At 40.3% G+C, this 26170-nt stretch overlaps 1 protein-coding gene across 3 annotated transcripts; it reads right to left on the bottom strand.

Moving 5' to 3' along the window:
* Window positions 1-1193: 1193 nt before the first annotated feature.
* On the bottom strand, window positions 1194-25687 carry nup62l (nucleoporin 62 like). Of its 3 annotated transcripts, none has more exons than XM_029700799.1 (13): window positions 25654-25687; window positions 5832-6087; window positions 4938-5329; window positions 4734-4817; window positions 4468-4566; window positions 4212-4331; window positions 3941-4037; window positions 3648-3792; window positions 3452-3501; window positions 3219-3353; window positions 3002-3113; window positions 2480-2546; window positions 1194-2350 (listed from the first exon to the last, which is right to left on the bottom strand). In XM_029700799.1, exons 1-13 carry the CDS (start codon window positions 25670-25672, stop codon window positions 2259-2261), a joined length of 1668 nt encoding a protein of 555 aa, XP_029556659.1. In that variant the 5' UTR covers window positions 25673-25687; the 3' UTR covers window positions 1194-2258. The 3 variants fall into 3 exon arrangements, with proteins under 3 accessions (XP_029556659.1, XP_029556661.1, XP_029556660.1); XM_029700801.1 differs by lacking the exon at window positions 25654-25687 and adding an exon at window positions 13191-13280; XM_029700800.1 differs by lacking the exon at window positions 25654-25687 and adding an exon at window positions 6532-6632.
* Window positions 25688-26170: the final 483 nt, after the last annotated feature.

Below are 26170 nucleotides of genomic sequence, written 5' to 3'. Positions count from 1 at the left end.
CTCAACACCGCTGTCCATCAATTTGTAGAGCAGACCCTCATGCCAAATAGATTTTTTAAAATCAAAGCATGAGAAGACTTTGCCTTTGTTTTGGTTTGTTTGTCAATTAAGGTGTGCAGGGTGAATACGTGGTCTGTCGTATAGTAATTTGGTAAAAAGTCTGCGGTTAATGATAATGCGTAGGATTTTCCCAAGGTTGCTGTTGACACATATCACATGGTAGTTATTGGGGTCAAATTAGTCTCCACTTTTGATTGGCTCTTTCCTTCTTTTCCTACGGAAAGACTGACCAGAGGCGACACGTCTTCCACCTGATGGCAAAACTCAAGTCGCACCACATCTGCCTAATGCACATATTCATGTTGCTCCTATGACCAAAGGAAGTGAAATATTCCTTGATATTTAAATAGATGCGACGAGCTGCTAATCATAAAAACACTGGACTATAAATAGACTTTGCTACTCATTCATTGTAGCGCAAGTAAAAGTTGGGAGAAGCGTGTTTAATGTTCTGTAATAGGGTTGACAGTGCTGAAAAAAACTAAGACGTGAACTCTCTCATAAAGAATACAGCAAAGAGCTGCTGTTTTTGACAGTCTCTCTGGTCATGGTTTTGAAACTTATGAAATCTCACATAGGCTAGTATCAAACTTTGCTGTGGCCGAGGCCGTGATTTGAGCTAACCAATTGGTCAGCGCAGTAGGCACACTCAATTTAGCAACAGATCTCCCGGTCCACCAGTTGGACGGAGTTTGTATTTGCAGACAAATTAACTTGTTAAAAATGGGAACACTTTGCCCACCAAGTGCACAGGGCTTCTGAATCAAATGCACCTAACACCAACAGTGCAACACAAATATAAAAAAGGAGTGCAAGCCTTTATGCCTTTTTTTAGTTAACATTTCTGTAGAAAAGCTAGGTGATCAACTAGAAATGCCTTGAAGATCGACCAGTCGTTCGCAATCGACCGGTTGGTGACTACTGTTCTAGACAAATTTCATGGGAACGTTGCAGGGACATTTCTACGCATTAGTTGTCAGGCCGGAGAAGGACATGCATTACTACCAGTTCTGTCTGGGGGGGATCCTCCAGAACTCCCGACACCAAGGTCTGCTGCATGGTGCACTAAATGTATCTGGTTCAGGAGGGCCAGAGAGACGTGGTGAGCTGGGGTTCACACAAACACCAGCCAATTGGACACTTAACATTTTAATGCATATACTCATTCACACATTGCATTTTAAGACAAATTGTTACTGTCCCCACTAAAACAAATACTTAACATGTAATCTTTGAAATATTGAATTACTGTGGAATTCTATTCATTCCTATGAAAGACTGCCAATACGGCCAACCAGTAGCTTAAACCTCTCATTGGCCACCAGTACATAGCATCAGAAATCCAGGGTTTATATACATCATTGGGCTACCCCTGACCAACGCATACGAGCAGCACTGCTACCCTGTATAACACATTTTCTTATAGAATAATCTATTTTCCTTAAGACTGACAGTTGTCTGATTTTAAAAAGATATAGAAAAATCTATGAAATGCTAATTTTACTGTTAGGGGACACCAACACCATTTTGGTTTGTCACAAAATGATATGCACAGTATTTAGATTAGGAAAAAAACTAATTATGTTCTGCTTTGCATAGTCACTTGACTATCTTTACAATGATCTGCCATTGTCGAGGCTAGTGTACATTTCTATATGGAGTTAATGTAGTCAAGGCTTTGATGCTGAATTCTATAAACGCTTTGGAGGTGATAACGGGTGGAGGGATATGGTCGAAACTCAACAAATACAGTGTCTCACACTGAACAAAACATGGAATTGTGCATTCATTCCTTTTTTTAACTGCCAAATGAATAGATCTGGTGTTGTGTTCAGCAACACGTGTTGGTTAATTGAAGCTCAATTTAATCCGTAGCACTAAAGACCTGTGCTACAGCGGTCGCGGAGACTGCGTTCACGGTAAATGTATGTCAACTCAATCCGAAATTACATTTCTACAGTGCTGAGCTTAAACATTACAGAATGAATGGAGCCCTAAAGCATCTGAGCACAATATGTGCCGAATTGTTCCTTTACTCATAGAATGTATTATTTGCCCGTCACCGGTGTGGAAGTTCATATCTAAAACCCTAGCTTGGAGTAGGTTTCTATAAAATTCACAATTGATGCATTAAGCACATCTTTATCATAATTCCTCTCAAAAATATCTTATTTTCTGAGACATTACAATTCTCTAAGTTAACCAAATGTTATGCGAAAAGTCTTCTCCTGCTCTTTGCGTCGGTTGTCGCAGAGTTTGGACACATCCTCCACCCTTCTCTGTAGAAGCACTGAGGAAAGACAGGGAGATATTAGAGTTAATATGGATTGAAGGAAGTCTTGACTCCGTATCAGAAAGGTCAAGTTAGTTGTGGAAGTAGTTTACTCAAGCTTCTCTGGACCATAGGTTAAATACTGACCCGAGTTCTGGTCAATCCATTGAAGAGAGTCCATGTGGGCATTGAGAATTTTACAGATCTGCTGAAGCTAAGAGGAAAAGTGTCAGCATAACTAATTATTCAGTTCCTCCTACCTAAAATAAACTATACAAGGGTGTATTCATTACAGGTACAAACAGTTATGAAAAATGCTGTATTTGCCAATAAAAAAAATATTCCTAGTTATACAGATCTACTTAAATTAAATCATACCCCTGCACATCGACTGTATTAATGAGCACATTGTACTGGTATCCCTTGTATAGTCAAGTCACTGTTACTTATTGTATATTATTACATGTTTTACTTATTGTATCATTACGTTTTACTTTTCTATTATTTCTCCATTTTCTTTCTCTGCATTGTTGAAGGGCCCATAAGTAAGCATTTCTCTGTTACTCCACACCTGTTTACAACGTATGTGACATAACATTTGATTTAGAATAACTGTAGCAATATAGAAGCAGCCAGGTATTCAGTAGACCATCTGTTTTTCTTTCTCACCGGGTCACTGGTATCAGCTGGCCCACAGGATGTGTTCAGGTGTTCAATTATTTCCTTTAGATCTTGGGACATCCTCTTCAGCTGGGCGTCCACGTTCTCTGCAAGCTTGTACCTTCAGAAAGAGAATGCATAAAGATGAAATATCACAACCATATAGTCATGAATCAGTTTTCACTGTGCACTGGTTTTCACTCAAAGCCCTTTGTTAAAACCTTACGTTCTCTCGCGTTCCTCGTCTGCATTCTGCATGTAGATGGTTCCACTCTGTTCTTTGACAGACTCCTCCAGCGGGGACAGCAGGTCCTCCAGTTCCTTCTGTTGTGACAGGATGAAGTCTAGCTCCTGGTCCAGCCTGGGATGGGTTAGAGAGCAGAAACACAAGGTCATCCAATAACTTTGACACAATAGTAACACAATTACTCCATTAGACATAAACCGGTTAACTCCCACCTTCTTTGGTCCAGTTTCACCTTCTCCATCTCCCTGTGCAGTGATGTGATCTGTAACAACGAGATGAACATCCTCTTAAAATCTGCCATGAAGACACCCCAAAGTTCAATTGAAGGCCATTTCATGAGATTACAACAAATAGCATGGCCTAGATTCTAGTGGTGCAGTTACTACGAGAAGTGCCATGTCTGTTTACCTTCTCTCCGTTCTCCACCAGCGTGCGGTCCCAGGCGTTGACCTGGGTAGCCTGCTGTAAGAAGTGCCTCTCCTGGTCCTCCAACTCAAGACTCCACTTGTTGATGAGACCCTCTAGTTGGGCGTAGGACATCACTGGAGGAGCACTGTAGAGGGGGAGTAAATGGACAGGGTCACACTGAAACGACTAGGACTAAGAGTGGATAAGGATGTATTTAGAGAAATGCAAAAAAGGTTGAGGATACAGAAGCAGTGAGACACGTAATGAACTGGGCTGGCTAAACCCTGCAGTACCTTGCTGTAACAGTAGTGATGGTTGTGGCTACTCCAGTGATTGGGGCCGTTGCGCCGATGCCAGTGGCACCCGCAGGTTTCATACCCAGTGAAAAACCTGTTGTTGAGCCAGTGGTAGCGAAAACATAAAATCCACTACAGTGATGAATTCCTCAATATGACCAGAATTCATCAACGACAAACAAGCCCAGTTACAGAATTTTGCATAAACGAGCAACAATATCAAGCTTTAGTTATTCCAATAACCCTGTATGATGAAACAGTACGGTACCTGTGCCAGCTGGTGCTGTGGTGGTGGCAGTGACTGCACCCAGGGGTTTGAGCATGAAGCCCAGGGTACTTCCTGCTGCCGATGTGGCAGCCGGGGCGGCTGAGGTGGGGGCAGCACCCACTGATCAGGAGAGAGTACGGGTAACAGACAAGAAAATTAATGCCACCACAGAATGTCAGAAAGACCATTTAACCTAAGTTATGAGTTATTTGCTGACATTTGATTTCTCAGGCAAGAGTTAAAGGATAAAACTCACAAAAACCTGTGACTGCTGCCGTTGATGCTGGTACTGCAAAGAGAGAAGAACCTAATGAGGCCTGGGTAGCCGGGGCAGTTACAGCAGGGGCTGGAGTAGCTTTAGAGAAAGAAAAATAAATCAACTTGATATCAGTTGAAAAACAGGCACACACACACACGTCTATTCAAAGATAAAACACTTTGAGACAGTTTCAAACATGTATTTTCCTCCAATTTGTCAGCTATTTATTTGATAAATGACATACGCCAAACGTCTCCATTTACCTGAAGGTTTGACACCAAAAGCAAATCCTCCACCCTGGGTTGTGGTTGGTGCAGCTGTTGAGGCCGGGGCCACAGAGTTCAGACCTGAGGGAAATAAAATACACTCATTCAGGATGCAGAAAACACGTTAATGTAAGCATGTCATTTACTGTACATTACCCATGATCTGATCAACTGAGCTGACTAGAAGCTCAGAAAACTCACCTGTGGACTGGTTCCCCATGGAAAGGGTGGCAGGGGCGCTGTTCCCAAATGAGAAGCCCCCTCCTGCGGTTACGGTAGGGGCTGCCTGGACCTTGGCGGCACCAAAACTAAACCCACCTCCCATCATTTGAGCGGTTGCAGCAGGAGTTCCTAAAGAGAGCCCACCAGCTGCTGCTGGTTGAGCCGGAGTTTGGGCAACAGGGGCTCCAAGCCCCCCTGTGGTCCCAAAGCTGAACCCCCCTCCTGTGGGAACAGCAGTGGTTTGTGTGGCGAAACCCCCACCAAGTCCAAAGCCTGCCCCAGAAGTGGGGGTTGCCATCCCCATAGTTAGCCCTGTCGGTGCTGGTTGAGAGGCAGCTGGTGTGCCCAGATTGAGTTTAGCAGTAGGAGTCCTAGAGATAAAAGTAAAGAGAAAAGAATGCATTAGAAAATCTACATTACAATCCTACTAAAAGCTTGCCTTGCTAGCCAGATTCCTTGTTCCAGCCAAATGCTACGCCCACGGATGTCAGTTTCTTCTCTGCAATAAGTCGATCTGAGAACCTCCCTGACCCATCATTGAATGCGAACACATTCAAGGCAGTCTGAATGGTCCAAAAACAGATTGGTTGGGCTAGAGATCAGGAACATATGTCATTATCTTTGATTGGTTAGCGACAAGCCAAACACTGATAACTGTTTTGTTTAACACCCCTTGTTCCCCTCGTCCCCAAAAACGACTTTAATGATGGCAGTCTCAGACTAAAAGTATGAAATGAACAACAGAGCAGCCGAAGAATTGTGTGAGTCGTCAGGCTAACTAAAAGCTAAAACAGGTAACAACCTACCCAAGATTAACATAAGTGCTATAACTATCCAAACATCCATGTAAATTACATCATCCAATGCACCCACCCAATAGAGAAGCCTCCTCCTGCTGGAGTACTGTTCTGTGTAGGGTTCCCAAAGCTGAATCCTCCAGTTGAGTTTGTACTGTTCGGGGGCTGGGCAGGATTGGGGGGTCCAAAAGAGAAGCCACCACCTGGAGCTGTAGGTGCAGCACTGGCATTCCCAAAGCCTGTGGCTGGCGCAGCTGTGGTTTTTGGAGCTCCAAAGCTGAATCCAGTATTGGACGTTTGTCCAAAGTTGAATCCTCCACTCATTGTCCTATCTAGGAAGGAGGACACAAGGTAGAGATGAATACAATGACATTACATCGTACCGATGTCATAGTCCCTTCAACGTCTTCACCCACTAGCACAATTTAGCTAGCCACATAATAAGATATGTAGATTTATACAGGTCAACCCCATGTCACTTCTTTGACTTGTCTATTTTTTACACTGACAGTATTTGTAAATAGACATTCTGGGAGAACGGTTGCTATACTATAGCAAGTTAGCGTACTTACTTAGCTAACGTTAGTGTTCTAGCTAGTAAGGTAGTTAATTAACGTTAGCTAGCTCGCTACTAAAATACGAACGAGAGTTAACATTAGCTAGTGAACAAAACGCCATAAATTAACGTTGTATTGCAATACCACCAGCTAAACAACAGTATACATGTTCATACACTGACAAGGAACAAATCCTGTCAATTGATAAAATTACCATACCTCCCCTCTTCTACCGACAAGAGATGAAATTGAACGAATGCTATCTGCGCGCACTATGAACGCGTTTGATTGCGTTAACGACATCGCTATGTAACTAAGTACTTCCGGGACAAGGATTTTATCCTTCACAAGAGTCCCGTCCTGCATACTTTGTAAATGAAATAGGGCGAAAATTGAATAATTAAAATTATTTCTGAGATATGTGATTTGTTTATTTCTTATCTAAAAATGGTCAATGTTTGTACTATCATTTTTTTGCACCACACAGACCCTTGTATGTACGTTGTCGCAGTAAAGGGGGTCCATACTATTCAGGAGCACTTGTAGTTTCCAAATCCAGAATTTACACCCAGAGAAGCGTTGGTGCTCATTTTGCCAACCGTAAAGAGTGACCAAGCAGCTTAAATGCACTTCGTTTTTTCATATTGGACATGCATATTGCAGCATACATAATTCCTTGTAAATTGTGTCGCAGTAAAAGGGGGTTCATTCTTCTCCGGAGCACCTTTAGTTTCCAAAGCCACAGTTTACAGGAGCGTCGCTGATCATTCTACAAACAATGTTTGTTTATGAAGTCAATAGATGCAATTTGGTCAAACATACTTTATTCATAAAAAATATCACGATGAAGTTAAACAAATGCTTTATGAAATTCATCAACAGTAACACTGAAGTATCAAATGACATGCAAGATCCTGGTCATCTCATTGGTTGAGTCAGCACCGGGCACAAACTGGTTGAATACAGCCGTTTAAGCACTCTTTAAGGTCCGCAGAATGAGCAGTGAAGCTCATTGAGCTGTAAATTCCAGAATGTAAAGTAAAAGTAGAATGGACCCCTTTAACTGCGATATAACATACAGAAAAGTGTACAGTGCAATATGTCTAATATGAAAAAACTATTGGATTTAAGCTCATTGGACATGTAAGGGCCAAACAAGCTTTGAGTGTGCCATTGTAGATTTACCCCCATTTACCACCAGTAATACATGGCTTCTGCTTCAGCTGATTGAGGTAATATTGAACCTCTTCTAATGTCAGCCCTGTCATATCAGGATATCTCCGAGCTGCTTTCACAATTAGCTGTATTCTGACTGTGTTAAACTTTTTCAGCACAGCTATTAATTACTCCTGCTATGAACGTCACCAGTTCTCTTCGTCTCCACCCACCTGCTCAGTGGTCCCCGGTCTATACCCTACTCTCCCTTGCAACTGCGTCTCCCTGGGCCTGGACCACCCTCACTGCCTCAGCATGACACCCTTCTCTCCACTCTCACTTGTTGCACCTCCACTGCCTGGTTCACTGAGCACCCCCACAACTGCAGCACTTTGGTTGTACACCGTCCCCACACTTCCCATACTCATGCTTTCCTCCACACCTGGCACACCTCTTTCGCCTTACAGGCTGCTGCCACATGCCAAAAGCTCTGGCAGTTATATTTAAAAGGTGTCAGTACACAAACCCTCACATAACTCATATCCTATGGCACATGTCACTCATTCCACAGAGGGTCGAGTGTCAGCAGGTTTTCACTCAACCCTTGTACTTGATTGATGAATTAAGGTCACTAATTAGGCATGAACTCCCCTCACCTGGTTGTCTAGGTATTAATTGAAAGGAAAAAACAACCTGCAGACACAGCCTTCTGTGGAATGAGTTTGACACACCTGTCCTATGGTTACTTTGTTTGGGAGTACCCTGTACTCGAAGTGTAACAGAAAAGGTAGATAAGGGAGTGAAGAGTGGTTAAGTTTGATAGTTTGTGGCTCAGTTGGTAGAGCATGGTGTTTGCAACACCAGGGTTGTGGGTTTGATTCCCACGGGGGACCAGTATGAAAAAATATATATATAATAATAATAATAATAATAATGTATGAAATGTATGCATTCACTACTGTAAGTCGCTCTGGATAAGAGCGTCTGCTAAATGACTAAAATGTCAAAAAAATATTTGCTATTCGAAAAACGCGCCTTCCAGATCCAACTTGATAACCTACAACTGTAAACTTCAACTCTTTAAAACATCAATGGAGCCACAACCAATGGCTTAGATCATTGGCTGCAACAATGCTGCCCTTAAAAAAGGATGGACATTTTGAAAACTGCAGTATATATTTTGGACACAGTAGTTGCAATATTACTGCAGTAAAAAGGTGTTATTTTGGACAGTACTTGCAGCATACTGCAGTTATACTAGTATACTGTGGTTATACTGCATTCAACAAGTAGAAGTATCATTTTATTTTGTAGTAGTACATGCAGTGGATTATTTATGGTTTCAAACAAGTAAATAAGCATTCAAATAAGAATTTCTTGGAGCAAACAAGATTCTAGAAAAGCCCCCTTCAATTTAGACTTTTACAGATGGAGAAAAATTGCATGTCAGAAAATGCAGGTACTAAGGTTCAAGGCCACCACACAGACAAGGTTTTCAAAATGTAGTTTCTTTAAATTTTGTTCAAGGACTAAAGAGTGAACACATTAACAAACACAGATACATAAACAAGAACAGTCCATCCTGGTAGAAGACATATTTGCACTGTGTTTTGAGTCCATTTGGGGATTGGTCACTGTCGCACAGTTGCTGGACTCCATTGCACGCCACTCTAGCACAGGCCACAATGAGGGGTAGAACAGAGCAAGGGTGAGGGGATCATTCTCATGGAGCATCTCAAAATCACTCACATGGGTTTGGAAAGTCATTCCATATCTGGGAAATTGCAGAACGTGTGTGCATTATTGAGCTCCTCCAATGCAGTTTTTAAACACTACTGATCGTTTCAAAGTAACATTATGTGATCAATGACTTCTGAAGCTCCTGCTGCCTCTTGTTCTTCTATATAATGGCGGTCCGCAAACAAACAAAGGTGCATGCCGCTACCTACTGTGCGGTCAATCACAGTTTATAACATTATCTCCCCATTTCTAAATCCTCCTACCTAACTCAGTACTTCTGAGAAAATAAGAGCCCTAACTTAAGACTCTGCTCCACTGTTTCATCAACCATACACTCCAGACACAAACCATTCACATGCTTGCAAACCAGATGAAATGACGAGTTGAATGTACAATGCCCTAGGCGCAATCTAGCAAACACCACCTCTTCCTTCCTAATCTGACCTTTGAATCTTGGTCAACAACCTTTCTTTGGAGGGCATATAAATGACAGCCCTTGGGCTCAGAGTCCAATCTCTTCTGCCACACATCTATCAAAATGACTCTGATCTTACATTTGGCCGCACCTCTACCCAGTGGAACATTAATATCAATTATATCTTGTTTCAAAGCTCTTTTGGCTAACTGGTCTACAATTTAATTCCATTCCACACCCAAATGTGCTAGCACCAAGTAGAATCTCACTACTACACCCAGTCTCTCAATTCTCCATAATAACATGAACACCTCCAATAGGTCACTCATTTTAAATTTGACAGATTATTATTATTGTTTTAATTTAGCTAGGCAAGTCAGTTAAGAACAAATTCTTATTTACAATGACGGCCTACCCCGGCCAAACCCTAACAACGCTGGGCCAATTGTGCGCCGTCCTATGGGACTGCCAATCACGGCTGGTTGTGATACAGCCTGGAATCTAACCAGGGTCTGTAGTGACACCTTTAGCACTGAGATGCAGTGCCTTACACCGCTGCACCACTCGGGAGCCCAATGATAAACAATTCAATACAGACAGGGAATATGAACATACTATAATTCCTGCAGGTTGAGAAACTATCGCCAACAGCTCACCTGTTCCTATTCTCTACATCTGCGCCCACTATCTGGGTCCTTGGAACAATCTGTGAAAAGCAATACAAATGCATTGAAACTTCTAATTTAATTGTCAACCAGTTTCCCTATAGCATTGACTTCTGACCAATCTTTTCTTTACCAAGGTTAGATCAGTAACCACAGAGAAACATCTATCACCACAGAAGGGCCAACCTCTAACTCCCTCAAACCACTCATCAGCAAGCTTTCCAACCAAAACCACTGCCTTGTCTACTAGTATATTCCCAACAGTCATCTAGAACAGTAGCAGTGGGATGCTCAACCTCACAGCCTTTCAACCTAACGACATTTTACACCCTATATCCAAAGGATTCTCACCTGCCACCACTATTAAGGAACATAGAGATGTTGATTTAAATGCACCAATACATATCCTTGAAGCTATAATACTGGATTCTGTCCAGCCTCTGAAGCCAAGTCTTTGGCGCTGTTCTATACTATACAACCGTAATCAATTGTTGTCCTGATCAGAACTCTATAAATATCCATCAATGATTGTCTGTCAGCACCCCATTCATAACCAGAGACCGAGCGCATAAGATTCACCACCTTCTTACACTTCGTTTCAACATTTATAACATGATCTTTTCATGTATAATTGCTCATTGAACCATAAATCCAAATATTTGTATTTAGAAACCCTCCCCATAGGCTGTCCATACAGAAACTGTATATTATAATCAACTTTCTTCAACATGCAGCAAGACTTCGCCACTGACAATTTAAAAACGCTAGTCAATCGACCATCTTTCAACATCCACTATAGCTTGAACAGATTTTCACGAGACTTTCTTCCAAATAGCTCCATCGTCAGCATATAGGGAAGCTCCAATGCCACTGCCTACATTTAAAAAACATTGTTAATCATAATATTGAACAAAATAGGACTGAGATCACTGCCTTGAGGAATACCATTGTCAACTCCATAGGCATCAGATAAAATAGGATCCATTGTAACTCAAAAAGAGCGATTTAAATAAGGCCAAACCCCAATTATAAAATCTCCCACCAATTCCTCTTTTCATCTTAATCAGAAGGCCTTCTCTGCACATAGGGTCTTATGCCTTTTCAATGTCAAAAATGACAGCAGCCATTACTTTTCATGACCAGAGTTTTTTCATTGCTCACCTTTAATAATGCATCCAAAATTAGATCTACCTTTACGAAATCTACTTTGACTCAATAAACCACTATGTTCCAGGAACATCTGACAATCAGTTGACTATCATCTTTTCCATTAGTTTACACAAGTTATAGGTCAGTGCTATTGGTCTAACTATCAGCACATGAAGGGTCCTTAACAGGCTTTACAAAAAGGTAATATTACTGCACGTTTCCAACTAGAAGGTATAACCCCCTCACTCCAAATCTTATGGGCATCTTTCTTTTGGTGTTTTTCAGAGTCAGTAGAAAGGCCTCTTTAGTGTCCTCAGTTTTCATAACTGTGACCTTAATTGCCTACCATCTGTAAGCTGTTAGTGTCTTAACAACCATTCCCCAGGTGCATGTTCATTAATTGTTTATGGTTCATTGAACAAGCATGGGAAACAGTGTATAAACCCTTTACAATGATCTGTGAAGTTATTTGAATTTTTACAAATTATCTTTGAAAGACAGGGTCCTGAAAAAAAGACTTTTTGTTTTTTCGTGAGTTTACATCAACTGGCCTCTCTAAAGAGAACTTTCCAACAGACTCAAACTTTTCCCAGTCTGCTTTATGAAAGCCCCATCTTCTGAATGGTAGTCTATCTGGAATAGTAACATCACAGTTCATGGTACACCAAATCAGGAAATGATCACTTCCAATAGTAGAATCATCCATTACATTCCATTCACACATAGATGCAATAGAGTTAGAAGCCAGTGTGAGGCCCAGGCAAGATGTAACCCCTCCAACAACTACTGTACCACATCCATCGTTAAGACATACCAATGCTCATTTCCATCATACCTTCCACAATAGTACCATTAGCAGCTGTGCATTAAAGTCGCCTCACAATCTCTAGAGCCCAATTCTCGTGATATTTCAGACGTCGCTACAGTTAGTTGACAACAAGGGTTGTAAAAATGTTGCAACTTAATATTACTACCTGCACTGTAGATTTCCACCACACATTGACATTCAGATGGGACAGGTATATTACGATATACAAGACCTTCTCTTATGAACATAGGTCAACTGGACAGGGTGGTGGTTGTGCTATCAGATCTGATCTAATAATAACCAGGAATAATAAAATCAAGATGTGGTCTAAGCCATGTTCCTTGAACACATCAGGGTTGATCTCTAAATCTATTACACATTTCTTAAACTCCTGACCATTAGCAATAAGGCTTCTGGCATTCCATTGAAGGATGACAAAAACCATAACTCTGCCTATCATACTGAGACATTCCATCATTAGGACTCAACATATCACCAATCATTGTGACAATAACATTTATTCTTTCCATCAATGCAGTAAAGTTGATAACCTTTCTAATGAAGGCTATAAAGTCAATCTGATTAACTATCAACGTGTCCTTTGACAACACATTTGTGAGAAAAAGGATTTCTGAACGGGTCTCCTATCCGTGTCAGGACTAACATACGCAACATTCGACAGGAGGTCCACTTATTCCAGGACTGACCCTATTACCTCCAGCATTCTTCTTAATAGTTCCACTAATCTGCCTTGCAGCCTCTGCATAAGAGAAATTAGTGAATTAGTGATTATTTTTCCGTTTCAGCACACACCATCCAGGTCCTTGACTTATCCCCACCCATATCATCAGAACAATTATCCATGTCGACCATGGTCCAGCACATCTGTTGCTAAACCGCCTACCACAATATAGAACGATAGATTCTGTTTCGCTTATCCACCGACCTGTTTCTGGCCGTAACTAATCTTGTCGCACAACAAAGGGTTTGACTGCGGCCTGAAATTCCCATCCGAAGGTCCGTTTGATCACGTAGTTTCGCAAAATGCAAGATCCCACTTGTTTCGCCATCGTTCCGGTGCCTTCTATTACAAGCCGTTTTCAAATCCAATGTTGTGTACAAATCCTGGATGGCTGACAGGGGGCACTATATTTAAGTCAAGGCGCAGTCATGTTGGTACTCCTCAATTGTAAGAAAGACATTGGAAGCTATAGAAATGCATTTATTAATTTCTACATTTGTTTGACACGTTTATTCTATTTGACACTAATGCATACTTGTAAAATATATACACAAGCAAAAAACATTTTTTTGCGAGTACTAATGTTACTGCCACCACAACAAAACAATATTTTTAAAATACACGCAATTTTGTCCTTGAAACATCTCATTGAAATACTGTGGAATTTCATTCATTCCTATGGAGGACTGCTGCACTAGGGAGTGCCAATATGGGCGACAGGTGGCTTCAAATCCTCTGAATAGCGTTGAACAACCTGCTAAATCTTTGCTGTCAAGGACGGGGGCTTTGCCAAATATGAAGAAAGTGGGAGGGGGGGCAGTGGTGTGAAGTACTTAAGTGGTACTAGAAAATACTTTGGGTCATCTGTACTTTACTATTTGAGACAACTTTTACTTCACTACATTCCTTAAGAAAATAATGTACTTTCTACTCCATATATTTTCCTTGACACCCAAAAGTACATTATATTTTGAATGCTTAGCAGGACAGGAAAAGGGTCCAATTCACACTATTATCAAGAGAAAATCCCTGGTCATCCCTTCTGCCTCTGATCTGGCAGACTCACTAAACACATGGTTCATTTGTAAATGTCTGAGTGTTGGAGTGTGCCCCTGGCTTTCCGTAAAAAAAATTTTCAAAATGGTACCGTCTGGTTTGCTTAATATAAGGAATTTGAAACGATTTCTACTTTTACTAAGGTATATTTAAAACCAAATGCTTTCACTCAAGTAGTATTTTACTGGGTGACTGATTTTTACTTGGGGGACAATGAGCAAGAACACACCCATTCAAATGTAAACAATGCATAACAAAGTAGCCATGTGCTATGTTGTCCTAATCTTTAAATTAATTATAAAAATAAAAAGTGCAGAGACAATAAAACCAGTGTTCTGTGTTCTCCATTTAGTCTTGGTCAGTACCCGTGCTGCAGCATTCTGTATGTTTGCAGTTGACCAATGGCTTTCTTGGGTAGACCAGACAGGAGAGTATTACAGTAATCCAGTCTACTTGCATAAAAGCATGGATGAGTCTCTCTGTAACTGCCTGACAGAGAAACGGCCACACATTTTCCTCAAATGGTAAAAAGCTGTCACATTCCTAATGTGCGATTGGAAATAGAGTTCAGAATCTAAAATAACACCTAGGTTTTCATAACGTCATTGACCGTGAATTAAAATGTGTGGTCAGACTATCACTCCGTGCCTTGGCTCCAGTACCTCGGTCTTGTCTAGATTTAGTTGGAGGAAGTTGAGGCATCCAAGTATTTAAAAATCACTAATACAGTCCCAATCATTTATCCGTGGAGCTAAAATCCTCCGGTGACACAGAAATGTAAAGTTGTGTCTGCGTAGCCGTGAAAAATCAATGCTGTGCTTTCTGATAACATATATAAAGTGAACAGTGCCGGACCAAAAATCTAACCTTTCACAATGCAAAATGTGATATGTATACTGAAAAAATATACAGTTGAAGTTGGAAGTTTACATACACCTTAGCCAAATACATTTAAACTCAGTTTCACAATTCCTGACATTTAATCCTAGTAATAATTCCCTGTTTTAGGTCAGTTAGGATCACCACTTTATTTTAAGAATGTGAAATGTCAGAATAATAGTAGAGTGAATGATTTATTTCAGCTTTTATTTCTTTCATAACATTCCCAGTGGGTCAGAAGTTTACATACACTCAATTAGTATTTGTTAGAATTGACTTTAAATTGTTTAACTTGGGTCAAACGTTTTGGGTAGCCTTCCACAAGCTTCCCACAATAAGTTGGGTGAATTATGGCCCATTCCTCCTGACAGAGCTGGGGTAACGGAGTCAGGTTTGTAGGCCTCCTTGCTCGCACACACTTTTTCAGTTCTGCCCACAGATTTTCTATAGGATTGAGGTCAAGGCTTTGTGATGGCCACTCCAATACCTTGACTTTGTTGTCCTTAAGCCACAACTTTGGAAGTATGCTTGGAGTCATTGTCCATTTGGAAGACCCATTTGCGACCAAGCTTTAACTCCCTGACTGATGTCTTGAGATGTTGCTTCAATATATCCACATAATTTTCTCTGAGCAGTTGATGTGTCTGTTACTTGAACTCTGAAGCATTTATTTCGGCTGCAATTTCTGAGGCTGTTAACTAATGAACTTATTATCTGCAGCAGAGGTAACTCTGGGTCTTCCTTTCCTGTGGTGGCCCTCATGAGTGCCAGTTTCATCATAGCGCTTGATGGTTTTTGTGACTGCACTTGAAGAAACTTGAAGTTCTTTTAATTTTCCGGATTGACTGACCTTCATTTCTTACAGTAATGATGGACTGTAATTTCTCTTTGCTTATTTGCGCTGTTCCTGCCATAATATGGACTTGGTCTTTTACCAAATAAGGCTATCTTCTGTATACCACCCCTACCTTGTCACAACACAACTGATTGGCTCAAACGTGTTATTATGGAGGAAAGAAATTGCACATATTAAACAAGGCACACCTGTTAATTTTAAAGCATTCCACATAACTTCCTCGTGAAGCTGGTTGAGAGAATGCCAAGAGTGTGCAAAGCTGTGATCGAGGCACAGGGTGGCTACTTTGAACAATCTCAAATATATTTTGATTTGTTTAACACTTGGTTACTACATGAGTCCATGTGTGTTATTTCATAGTTTTGATGTCTTCACTATTATTCTACAATGTAGAAAAAAGTAAAATCCAAGAAAATCCCTTGAATGAGTAGGTGTGTTCAAAGTTTTGACTGGTACTGTATAAGCTAAGACATGACTGATACATGTTGAACAAATCTTTGACATGCACTGGAACCTAAAATAAACTACTGTAGCATGCTAACGTTAATGTACTGAATGTGCACGTTAATGTGCACACGATTTCACAACTTCAGACATCTACCATACAACAAAGCATGAATTTTAGTATAATTTGTTTTGCTACGATTGTAAATGTATTGAAAATGCAGGCAAGTGCTGGCTGATTCTCCTGATGCCGAAACCAATGCTACGTGCATTGTAAGTAGATGACAAATCGCACTGTATATTAACATTTACAGTTCTCTTTTCCATTCTTACAACTTCACTTCGCAGTAACCTTCATCGTTTTCATGCAATATACATTTTTAAAAATACTTAAAGCTCTGTGTGATGTAAACAATTGATGCTGTGTCAAGGCCGCAGTATGTTTGTTGAAATTTAGAGTTGGGGCGGGGCTCAAGTCAAAGGACGAATATGATTGGACAACACGTCAAACTGGCGATTATGGTTGGATTAATTTAGTTGAGCTTTTCTCGCATTTCCATTGGTGGCTTTTTTCTAGTTGAGACTGGCTAGACATTGGATTGGCTGACAGTGTCAGTCATTTCATGAGACAGAAATGTAAATCAAATTTAAATTGGTCACAAATATATTTAGCAGATGATATTGCGGGTGTAGCAAAATGCTTGTGTTCCTAGTGTAACCGATGTGAAATGGCTAGTTAGTTAGCGGTGGTGCGCGCTAATAGCGTTTCAGTCAGTGACGTCACTCGCTCTGAGACTTGAAGTAGGGTTTCCCCTTGCATCGCAAGGGCTGTGGCTTTTGTGGCGCGATGGGTAACGACGCTTCGTGGGGTGTCAGTTGTTGATGTGTGCAAGGGTCCCTGGTTCGAGCCCGGGTTGGGGCGAAGAGAGGGACTGAACCTACACTGTTACACTAGCTCCAACAATGCAGTAATATCTAACAATTCACACAAACCTAAAGTAAAAGAATGGAGTTAAGAAATATATAAATATTACAAGGAGCAATGTGCTCCAAAAGGAGTCGGGATCTCGGGGACCAGAACACTCAGATGACAGAGGAATGGGGTCGACTCCAGGAGAAGGCATATTAATTAGAAAATCGTGGTGAAACCGTACATTTTTTAAACAATTAGTTGAGTAAAGTTTTAGCTTCTGTCTTAAGCATCCTAAATAATGCCATAGATTCAGTTTCTCAAAAAGAGAATCACATAATTAAGGGAAGCATGGTGGAAGGGGCAAACCTGCAATGGTAAGTGATTGTTGTCTACGAAGACTGGAGACAAACCGCTGAGCCATGGCGATTTTAAATAGTGGCAAAAACACACAAATAAAACTCAAATGCTGCTTTTCATTGCTGACGAGCAGATGTCACTAATAAGCATTGTTAAAAGCTTTAATAATATAACATTTTAGGCACAATTTGGTCCCAAAGGCTTCAGAAAACCTCGGTTTCCCATCACTAGCGTACATTGCATGAGCAGTCATCTGAGCACTGTAGCGCCATTGATTCTGCGCCACTCCACCCTCTTGGACCAGGAAGTAACAACTGCAGGAGTAGTGGGTGCGGCAGCAATCTGTCCATTTGCACGGTTCCCGAGCGGGAGGCCCACTTCGCAGGTTTTTTGCGTCGGTTCGCGGCCTTTGCGTCTGGTCCCGGATATAGTAAAGCTTAGCTTTTCCTATTCATTATCTGTTCAATATTACCACCATAGTGATTACTTATGGCCACAGGTTTGTTTTGTGGCGCTATTCCACATCCCATAGGCCACTATAATGTTAGCTACCTCACGGAGGGAACAACCATCAGAGTCACTGTAGACACAGACCGACCTGGCATTTCTCTATCTGAAAATTAGTTCTTTCAATGACTGCAATTATTCTCTGATTTATGTCCAAGATAGCTACAAAGCTATCTTCAGCTGCCTCTAGATCCAGTTCACTTTGAATAGTCTCAAATTGTTTGCCATGCTGTCACTAGCTACATATATTTAGCAAAAAAGACTCGATGAAATTGATTGTTTTCTTTGTAGCTTGCTTATATACACACTACAGTAGGCTAGTACAGGAGCTAGCAACAGTACACCTTTACTGAATGACAACAATGTAGCCTGAACACTTCGGTCTAGCTAGTTGGCCTTAGACATTGATAAATTAACATATGGAGAGAGAACAAATTCATGCAGCTGTGGTCGTGTCACTTGTTAGCCATTTACCTGCTTTAAAAATACTCAAGCCTTCAGCCATATCAGCAGGTCTCCCATGAAAAAGTGATGTTGACTTCAGTGGGATAACCAGGTAATTAAAGCGAAAATGTTCTGTTCACTCAATAGATAGAACTGTGTGTGTGGTTCAGTGGCAGATTTTCCTAAAGAAAATAGACGAAGATAGTATCAGCAGTTCTCAATCAGATGACACACCTGGTCTCATTCATTTATAGATTTTACTTATATTGAGAATGATTTCCATATCCGTTATTGTTCATGGTGTGATTATGTGCTATTTTTAAAACACACAGTGAACAAAAAGCTGCCACCATTGTGGGTGCCATATAATTTGTGTGCATATCTTTAAGTTATGCACATTTCATGTTAATATTCCATTACCCTAAGTCCTCCATTCCCGAACATGAAGCTGCCTGACCCTAGCAGGAAGGACCAGAGAAGTGTTAGCTTAAGGTATGAATTCATATTGAGTAAAATTAAGTTCACTCAAGTTCTTATTTAGTGACTGACACGAATTGGAGCATGAACAGGCTTAGTCTACACTCCGGTGGAACGGCCATGTAATCCATTTGTCAACAGCGGTTGTGCCAATTAATGCATATCACAACTGTCGAGAGGTGTGTACACACTAAGCCTTAGAGGTTTTGTAACTTCACATGATTAGGCCTATGTAAATACAGATCTGAATGTTTGATATCCTTTCTACTGTAAACTGTTGATTGTAGTTGATGCCAAAGTTAATCATTTAATATTCTACTAAAAGGACTCTGTCAGCTTTTAGATGTGTGCATTGTTAGATACTACAACACTGTAGGAGCTAGGAACACAAGCCTTTCACTACACCCGCAATAACATCTGTTAAATATGTGTATGCAACCAATAAAATGTCATGAGGCTGAAAAGTAGAGATGGATGCTGGAGAAGGGGGAGTGACTACAGACAGAAATAAGTGCTGAAAATCTATTTCCATTGATGGAAGTGGTTTGGACTCATTTGATGTATATTTATTTCACAGGTACTGTGCATCCATTATTGTTCATTACTATTGCGTTAATTTGGTGAATGGCTTGTATTAAACGAACTTCGATAGTTAGTTCATTGTACAAAGGATTGTGCTCCAACAATCATAAATATGGCTTTGATTTCATTAAAGTAAACCTCAACGTAAAGCAATCGGTTTAATATGTTGTCTTTATATGCATTACAATGGCAAATGAAATGTCCTCCCGATGCAATACGTCCTCCAACAATGGCTGAAATTTTACTTTTGAAAAGCGATATCCCAACTACAAGCACAGTACACACACTGAAGGGTAAAAAAAACACATTAGCAAGTGGTTTTTAGACAACTTTTTAGTCATTCAAGACATTGGTCTGATGGGAATTGGATGTCATCATGCTTGAGGAACAATACAGAACAAGAAGAGGAAAGCCCCCACTTGTGCCATGTTATGACTTTAAACCTGTTGGGGCTAGAGGGCAGTATTTGCACGGCCGGATAAAAAACGTACCCGATTTAAACTGGTTAATATGCATATAATTAGTAGAATTGGATAGAAAACACTCTAAAGTTTCTAAAACTGTTTGAATGGTGTCTGTGAGTATAACATAACTCATATGGCAGGCCAAAACCTGAGAAGATTCCATACAGGAAGTGCCCTGTCTGACAATTTGTTCTCCTTCTGTGGAATCTCTATGAAAAATACAGCATCTCTGCTGTAATGTGACATTTTCTAAGGCTTCCATTGGCTCTCAGAAGGCGCCAGAAAGTGGAATGACGTCTCTGCAGTCTCTTGGCGGAAAACAGCAGGAGTTTTTGTGAGTGGTCAGGCAGGGAACAATGACACTGGAGATGCGCGTCCACGAGACTACTCCATGTTTTTCTTTCAGTCTTTGAATGAATACAACGTCGCCCGGTTGGAATATTATCGCTATTTTACGAGAAAAATAGCATACAAATTGATTTTAAACAGCGTTTGACATGCTTCGAAGTACGGTAATGGAATATTTTAAAATGTTTTGTCACGAAATGCGCTCGCGCGTCACCCTTCGGATACTGACCTGAACGCACGACCAAAGCGAAGGTATTTGAATATAACTATGGATTATTTGGAACCAAAACAACATTTGTTGTTGAAGTAGAAGTCCTGGGAGTGCATTCTAACGAAGAACAGCAAAGGTAATCCAATTTTTCTTATAGTAAATCTGAGTTTGGTGAGGGCCAAACTTGGTGGGTGTCAAATTAGCTAGCCGTGATATCTACTCAGAATATTGCAAAATGTGCTTTTGCCGAAAAGCTATTATAAAATCTGACACCGCGATTGCATAAAGGAGTTCTGTATCTATAATTCTTAAAATAATTGTTATGTATTTTGTGAACGTTAATCGTGAGTAATTTAGTAAATTCACCGGAAGTTTGCGGTGGGTATGCTAGTTCTGAACATCACATGCTAATGTAAAAAGCTGGTTTTTGATATAAATATGAACTTGATTGAACAAAACATGCATGTATTGTATAACATAATGTCCTAGGAGTGTCATCTGATGAAGATCATCAAAGGTTAGTGCTGCATTTAGCTGTGGTTGGTTTTTGTGACATATATGCTTGCTTTGAAAATGGCTGTGTGATTATTTTTGGCAGGGTACTCTCCTGACATAATCTAATGTTTTGCTTTCGCTGTAAAGCCTTTTTGAAATCGGACAATGTGGTTAGATTAACGAGAGTCTTGTCTTTAAAATGGTGTAAAATAGTCATATGTTTGAGAAATTGAAGTTATAGCATTTTTGAGGTATTTGTATTTCAAGCGTCCCACCTTGCCCAGGGAGGTTAACTGGACCACCTATTGAGATGTGCCTCTTGTTAAGTAAACCAGGTGTTACATTAGGTGAAAGGAGACAAGTACCATTTAAAAAAAATAAAAAGCAGTGTATTTACATACTTTTTCCACTAAACAGACCTAAAACATCTAGGTTTGTTGCATGAAGAAATTAATAAATAGGTGTTGATGATTTAGAATGTAACTGCCGAGGTAGAATATTGAAAGTGGAACATTCCATTTCGTGTGTTAAGATTCTTTTTTATTTTTTTTATTTAAAAAAAAAAACATTTCACAGGATATGCCTTGCTCTAAAGAAGCACTCAGTTAATCACAGTGGGTTCTCTCCTCTCCTGTAAAACTATTTGGTCTGAGGGAATAAAAGCTATTATAATAAAGACAAATTCCATAAACTGATTTTTTTTTAAATTATGCTATGGTATCTACCTAGCACCTCTGCACATCACCGTGTATATAGCCAGGTTATTAATCATTGTGTATTTATTCCCTGTTATTTTTTCTATAATTTCTCTGCATTGTTGGGAAGGGCCTGTAAATAAGCAGTTCACCGTTTGTAAACAACAGGTGTACTAAGCATGTGACAAATACAATTTGATCTGTATAATACAATTCCCATGGTGCAAAATGTACCCTCTAGACTTAGGGTCTATACTACTGTTGGTTATGGTCATTGTGTAACACAATTAGAGGAATCATTTGGAACAGCATTGTGTACACCTTTCTCCAAGTAAAAACGTATGCAAACATCTTGCAGATTCACACCTATACAAACCTTTGTTACAGTTTTAGAAGATGCTGCTTCAAACACTCGATCAGACGACCTCAATCTCAAAAAAAAATTCCAATACTGTGACGACCCTGGGTTTATAAGCTCGGAAATCGACTCTGCCGCTCAAGCATGCTTTTGCGGCACAGTCGATAGCGCGCTGGACTTCGGGCTTGAAGGTCGAGACCTGCTCCCTGCCTGTTTCATTACAATACCATCACTTGTCGTAGTACTAGTGGCGTCACTCAAATGACCATCTCCACTAGTTTAAGGAGAAATGTCAGAGGTTCAATATCACAAGACTCGCCAAAGCTAAAACATTCGCATGGAATTTACGACACCCTTTGTAATAAGTCATATCTAAATTGCAGTAGTCCAACAAACAATCAAACAAACTCCTATTTGCATTTATAGGTGACAAAATAATTGTCTTACCTCTTCATCGATTGTCTTCTTCTCCACAGGGATTGAAATTGGTTGTGCTCTGTATTAATTACCATAGGCTACCCATACTAATAAGGCAATCAGGTCAATCGGGTGACCGAGGTAAAGACAGTTTCAAGTTGGATATTCAACGGATATTCGCGCTTTCAAACCACTGGAGCCACAGACTCCAAATAAGTGTCATGATGTTGGAAAAATTGCGCACAACATTGCACAGGTCTTATTTTCACGATTTGGACATTAATTCGCTTTCCAAAGCTAATAAACATGTGTAAATGTGAGCAGCATTTTGTATTCCTAGTTGAATTAGTAAACAAAGTACCATTTTTTTTACGTTCGAATTTCAATAGCTCCTTGGTCATGTGACCTACTTGACTCAAACAAGGTCCAGAATGTCCACTGACTACCCTTCTCAAATTGCACACCTTTAGTTTGTCCATTTTCATCTCACAAGATTTTACATGAATTTCTCAAAATGTAAAATTTCAATAGCTCCTTGGTCATGTGACTTCAAACAAGGTTCAGAATGTCCACTCAGTGGGCTAACACATTGCACACCCTTTAGTTTGTCCATTTTCATCGCACAAGATTTTACATGCATTTTTCAAAATGTAAAATTTCAACAGCTCCTTGGTCATGTGACCTACTGACCTAAAACAAGGTTCAGAATGTCCACTGACTATACCATCATATCGCACACTGATGTTTTTCTACTTTCATATCATGCTATTAGACTTAAATCTGTAAGCTTTGCAGGCCTTCATTTCACATGGGTGTTAAAAAAATTAAGTTAACAAATGTTCCAGCCTCACAATAACTATCTTTCACATGGACACTGAAAAGATCCGCAAATGGCTGTATGTGGTATGGATCAAGGACATGAGAGGTGTTCGAACAGAGATGCTTAAAGGAAGGTGCACAGGTAGGCCTCATGAAAAACAATGTTTCATATGCTCTTTTTAATCACAGTAATAGGCAGTGATTTGTCAGTCACAGTGAGCTTGATAACGTGATAGAATCCTTTTCATAGCATCACTTTCATATACTGTACATTAAGACAAATCCTTCTACTGTGAGTATTAGAACGCAGTTTACATAACCTGATAATGACTTGATATTTGAGTGCATTCACAAGCCATCTGCAGACAACTTACAAAATGCAATAGCGCATTTGAGGGTTAGTTTTTCTGATGAAAATAGTTATTTGATGCATGGCCTACTATTTCTAACTGGATAAAGTATTTTGTGAGTAAAATCCTTTTTCCAAAATTGATTTGGGTACATTTTTGTGAAAAGGTATGAGGGTTGTGATATGGGTCATTTAATAGTAAAATAATTTAAGGGATCAATACATTTCTATATTGCTTCCCCAGTATCTGCATGAACCATCAGGCCAAGTGTTTTTGGTTGACCCTGCTGGACAGAAAGAGAAGGAGGAATCGGAACACGCTGCATTCAAATTCAGGTCTTAGTTATTCCATTGTACTGGATCTAATATATATTAGCATTTTACATACATTCAAAAAGAAAAACTCTTGGCTGCTGGCTCTGTCAGACATGCGCAGAGCAGACTGAAAGGGGAAGGGTAGCTCTTGACTTGAACCACAGGGGTTCTCTGTAAATAGAGAATAATCCAAAAGGCACAGACACACCCCTTGACTTTCAAATGGCACCGTTGACCTGTATGTATTCTCTCCTTATTGGCTCTGTGGTGCAGTCTGGCAGTCTGACTATAGTGCCAGAGGTATGAGGAGAGACATCCTCCTTTGTATTTATGGGAACAAATATTTCCTAACACTTTGGATCCTATTCTTGGACAGTTAGAAAACACAATGCATCAATGCAAAAAAATATATAATTACTAATTACTGTCCATGAGAAACCTCAACCTTGTGGGTTTGTGGGTGTTTGGACCAATAAAGTGCCAACTCAATTCTACCAGTGACGAGTCTCTCATGCCCCTATGAACGGGGACACAGGGCAATAGTCTTTAATCTAAACCAGCCCTTTTTTACTGCAGTACACTAACCCCTAATTGGGGCTCTTTTCTTGACACACAGTAACAGTTTACCAGATAAGAAGTCAAGAAGATCAAAAAGTAGATTGTTGTAAGGGTGTATTACATCCTGTGCTGGCCCATTGTCATATCCATTCTGGATTCTGAGTGGTAAAATCACAGCTGAAAAATGCCTCTTATGTATGTGTATACATTTTCCTCCAGACAATCTACTGCAGAGTTCTGTCATGCTATCCAGGTCTATGCCCAAACAGTTTGAGCTTCTACTTTTAAAAATCAACCTTTCCAGAAATAAGTCTCTCACTGTTGCCGCTTGTTACAGACCCCCCACAGCCCCCAGCTGCGCCCTGGACACCATATGTCAATTAATTGCCCCCCATTTATCTTCAGAGTTTGTACTGTTAGGTGACCTAAACTGGGATATGCTTAACACCCCGGCCGTCCTACAATCTAAGCTACAGTTGGGGAAAAAATTATTTGATCCCCTGCGATTTTGTACGTTTGCCCACTGATAAAGAAAGGATCAGTCTATAACTTTAATGGTAGGTTTATTTGAACAGTGAGACAGAATAACAACAAAAATACCAAGAAAAACGCATGTCAAAAATGTTATAAATTGATTTCCATTTTAATGAGGGAAATAAGCAGTCCAAACACTTAAGACACACTCATCCCCTCAGCCCTCAAATTAAGTGGACACTTCTGATGACGTTCATGCCGTCTGACGAGTATACACTTGCAGGGCGAGGAAGGAATGACTTTTAAATGGATTGCCCTTGCCCAGAAATTCATCACTCGTTCATCCCGCGATGATTGTGTTTTCGGTAGCTTGTGGGTGCTTTATATGCGGTACAGTCAATAATTATTGCATGTCTACTTACATGAAATATAATTATTAATATACGCCGACTGTATGATAGCTAGCAAATTAATTTGCTAACTAACATTAGCCTGCCTAGCTGGAACTTCTGAAGAAGGAAAATGTTTTATTTCTACAATTTCCAAAAGCTAACCAAACAAAAACATCATTACTTTTACGAGAGGTATTTGTGCCGTTATGTGCATCAGTAGCACAATTTATAATTTCTTAAAATTAGTTTTTACTTACACTTGTATGTTGACTCCATACTGACGTTGAGGTTTTAATTTTTCGCAGACTTTTCTTAGCGGATGTACAATCATCGCAAAATGAATTATGGGGAGTTTCAGGCCCGAAGTTAACATAATCGCAAACTCGACTAAAAACGAGGGCTGATGGGCTTACGTTGCAAACTTCTCTTGCTTAGCTAATCATTTGGACCACCCTCCAAGATGGTGTGGGGATTCCCCCAAGGGCATAAGGCGAGGGTAAGTGGACATGGATGTGTCTTTTATGAGTTTCAACTGCAGCCTCAATCTCACTTCTTCTTCTATGATATAATGGCGGTCCGCAAACCAATGTTAAAGGTGCATGCTGCCACCTACTGTGCTGGAGTGTGTGGTCAATCACAGTTTACAACATTTCTAAATCCTCCTACCTAAAATATAAAAGAGCCCTACTAACTTCTAATAGACCCACCCCCATCCCCAAAATCCCTTCCAAACCCCCCCAACCCCGTCCAACCTCAATGACCCTACACTTCAAT

Source organism: Salmo trutta, chromosome 19 (assembly GCF_901001165.1).
Source record: "Salmo trutta chromosome 19, fSalTru1.1, whole genome shotgun sequence".
Classification (NCBI taxonomy): Eukaryota; Metazoa; Chordata; class Actinopteri; order Salmoniformes; family Salmonidae; genus Salmo; species Salmo trutta.
Note: the sequence above shows the minus strand (reverse complement) of the source record. Positions and strands in the feature narration are given on the sequence as shown.

What these genes read in the sequence shown, in the direction of transcription:
- nup62l (XM_029700799.1), bottom strand. An exon ending in GGAGGAGGCTTCTCTATTGG is followed by an intron (nt 5,330 to 5,831) that starts GTGGGTGCATTG and finishes TTTTATCTCTAG; the next exon opens with GACTCCTACTGCTAAACTCA. An exon ending in TTTTGGTGTCAAACCTTCAG is followed by an intron (nt 4,567 to 4,733) that starts GTAAATGGAGAC and finishes CTTTCTCTAAAG; the next exon opens with CTACTCCAGCCCCTGCTGTA.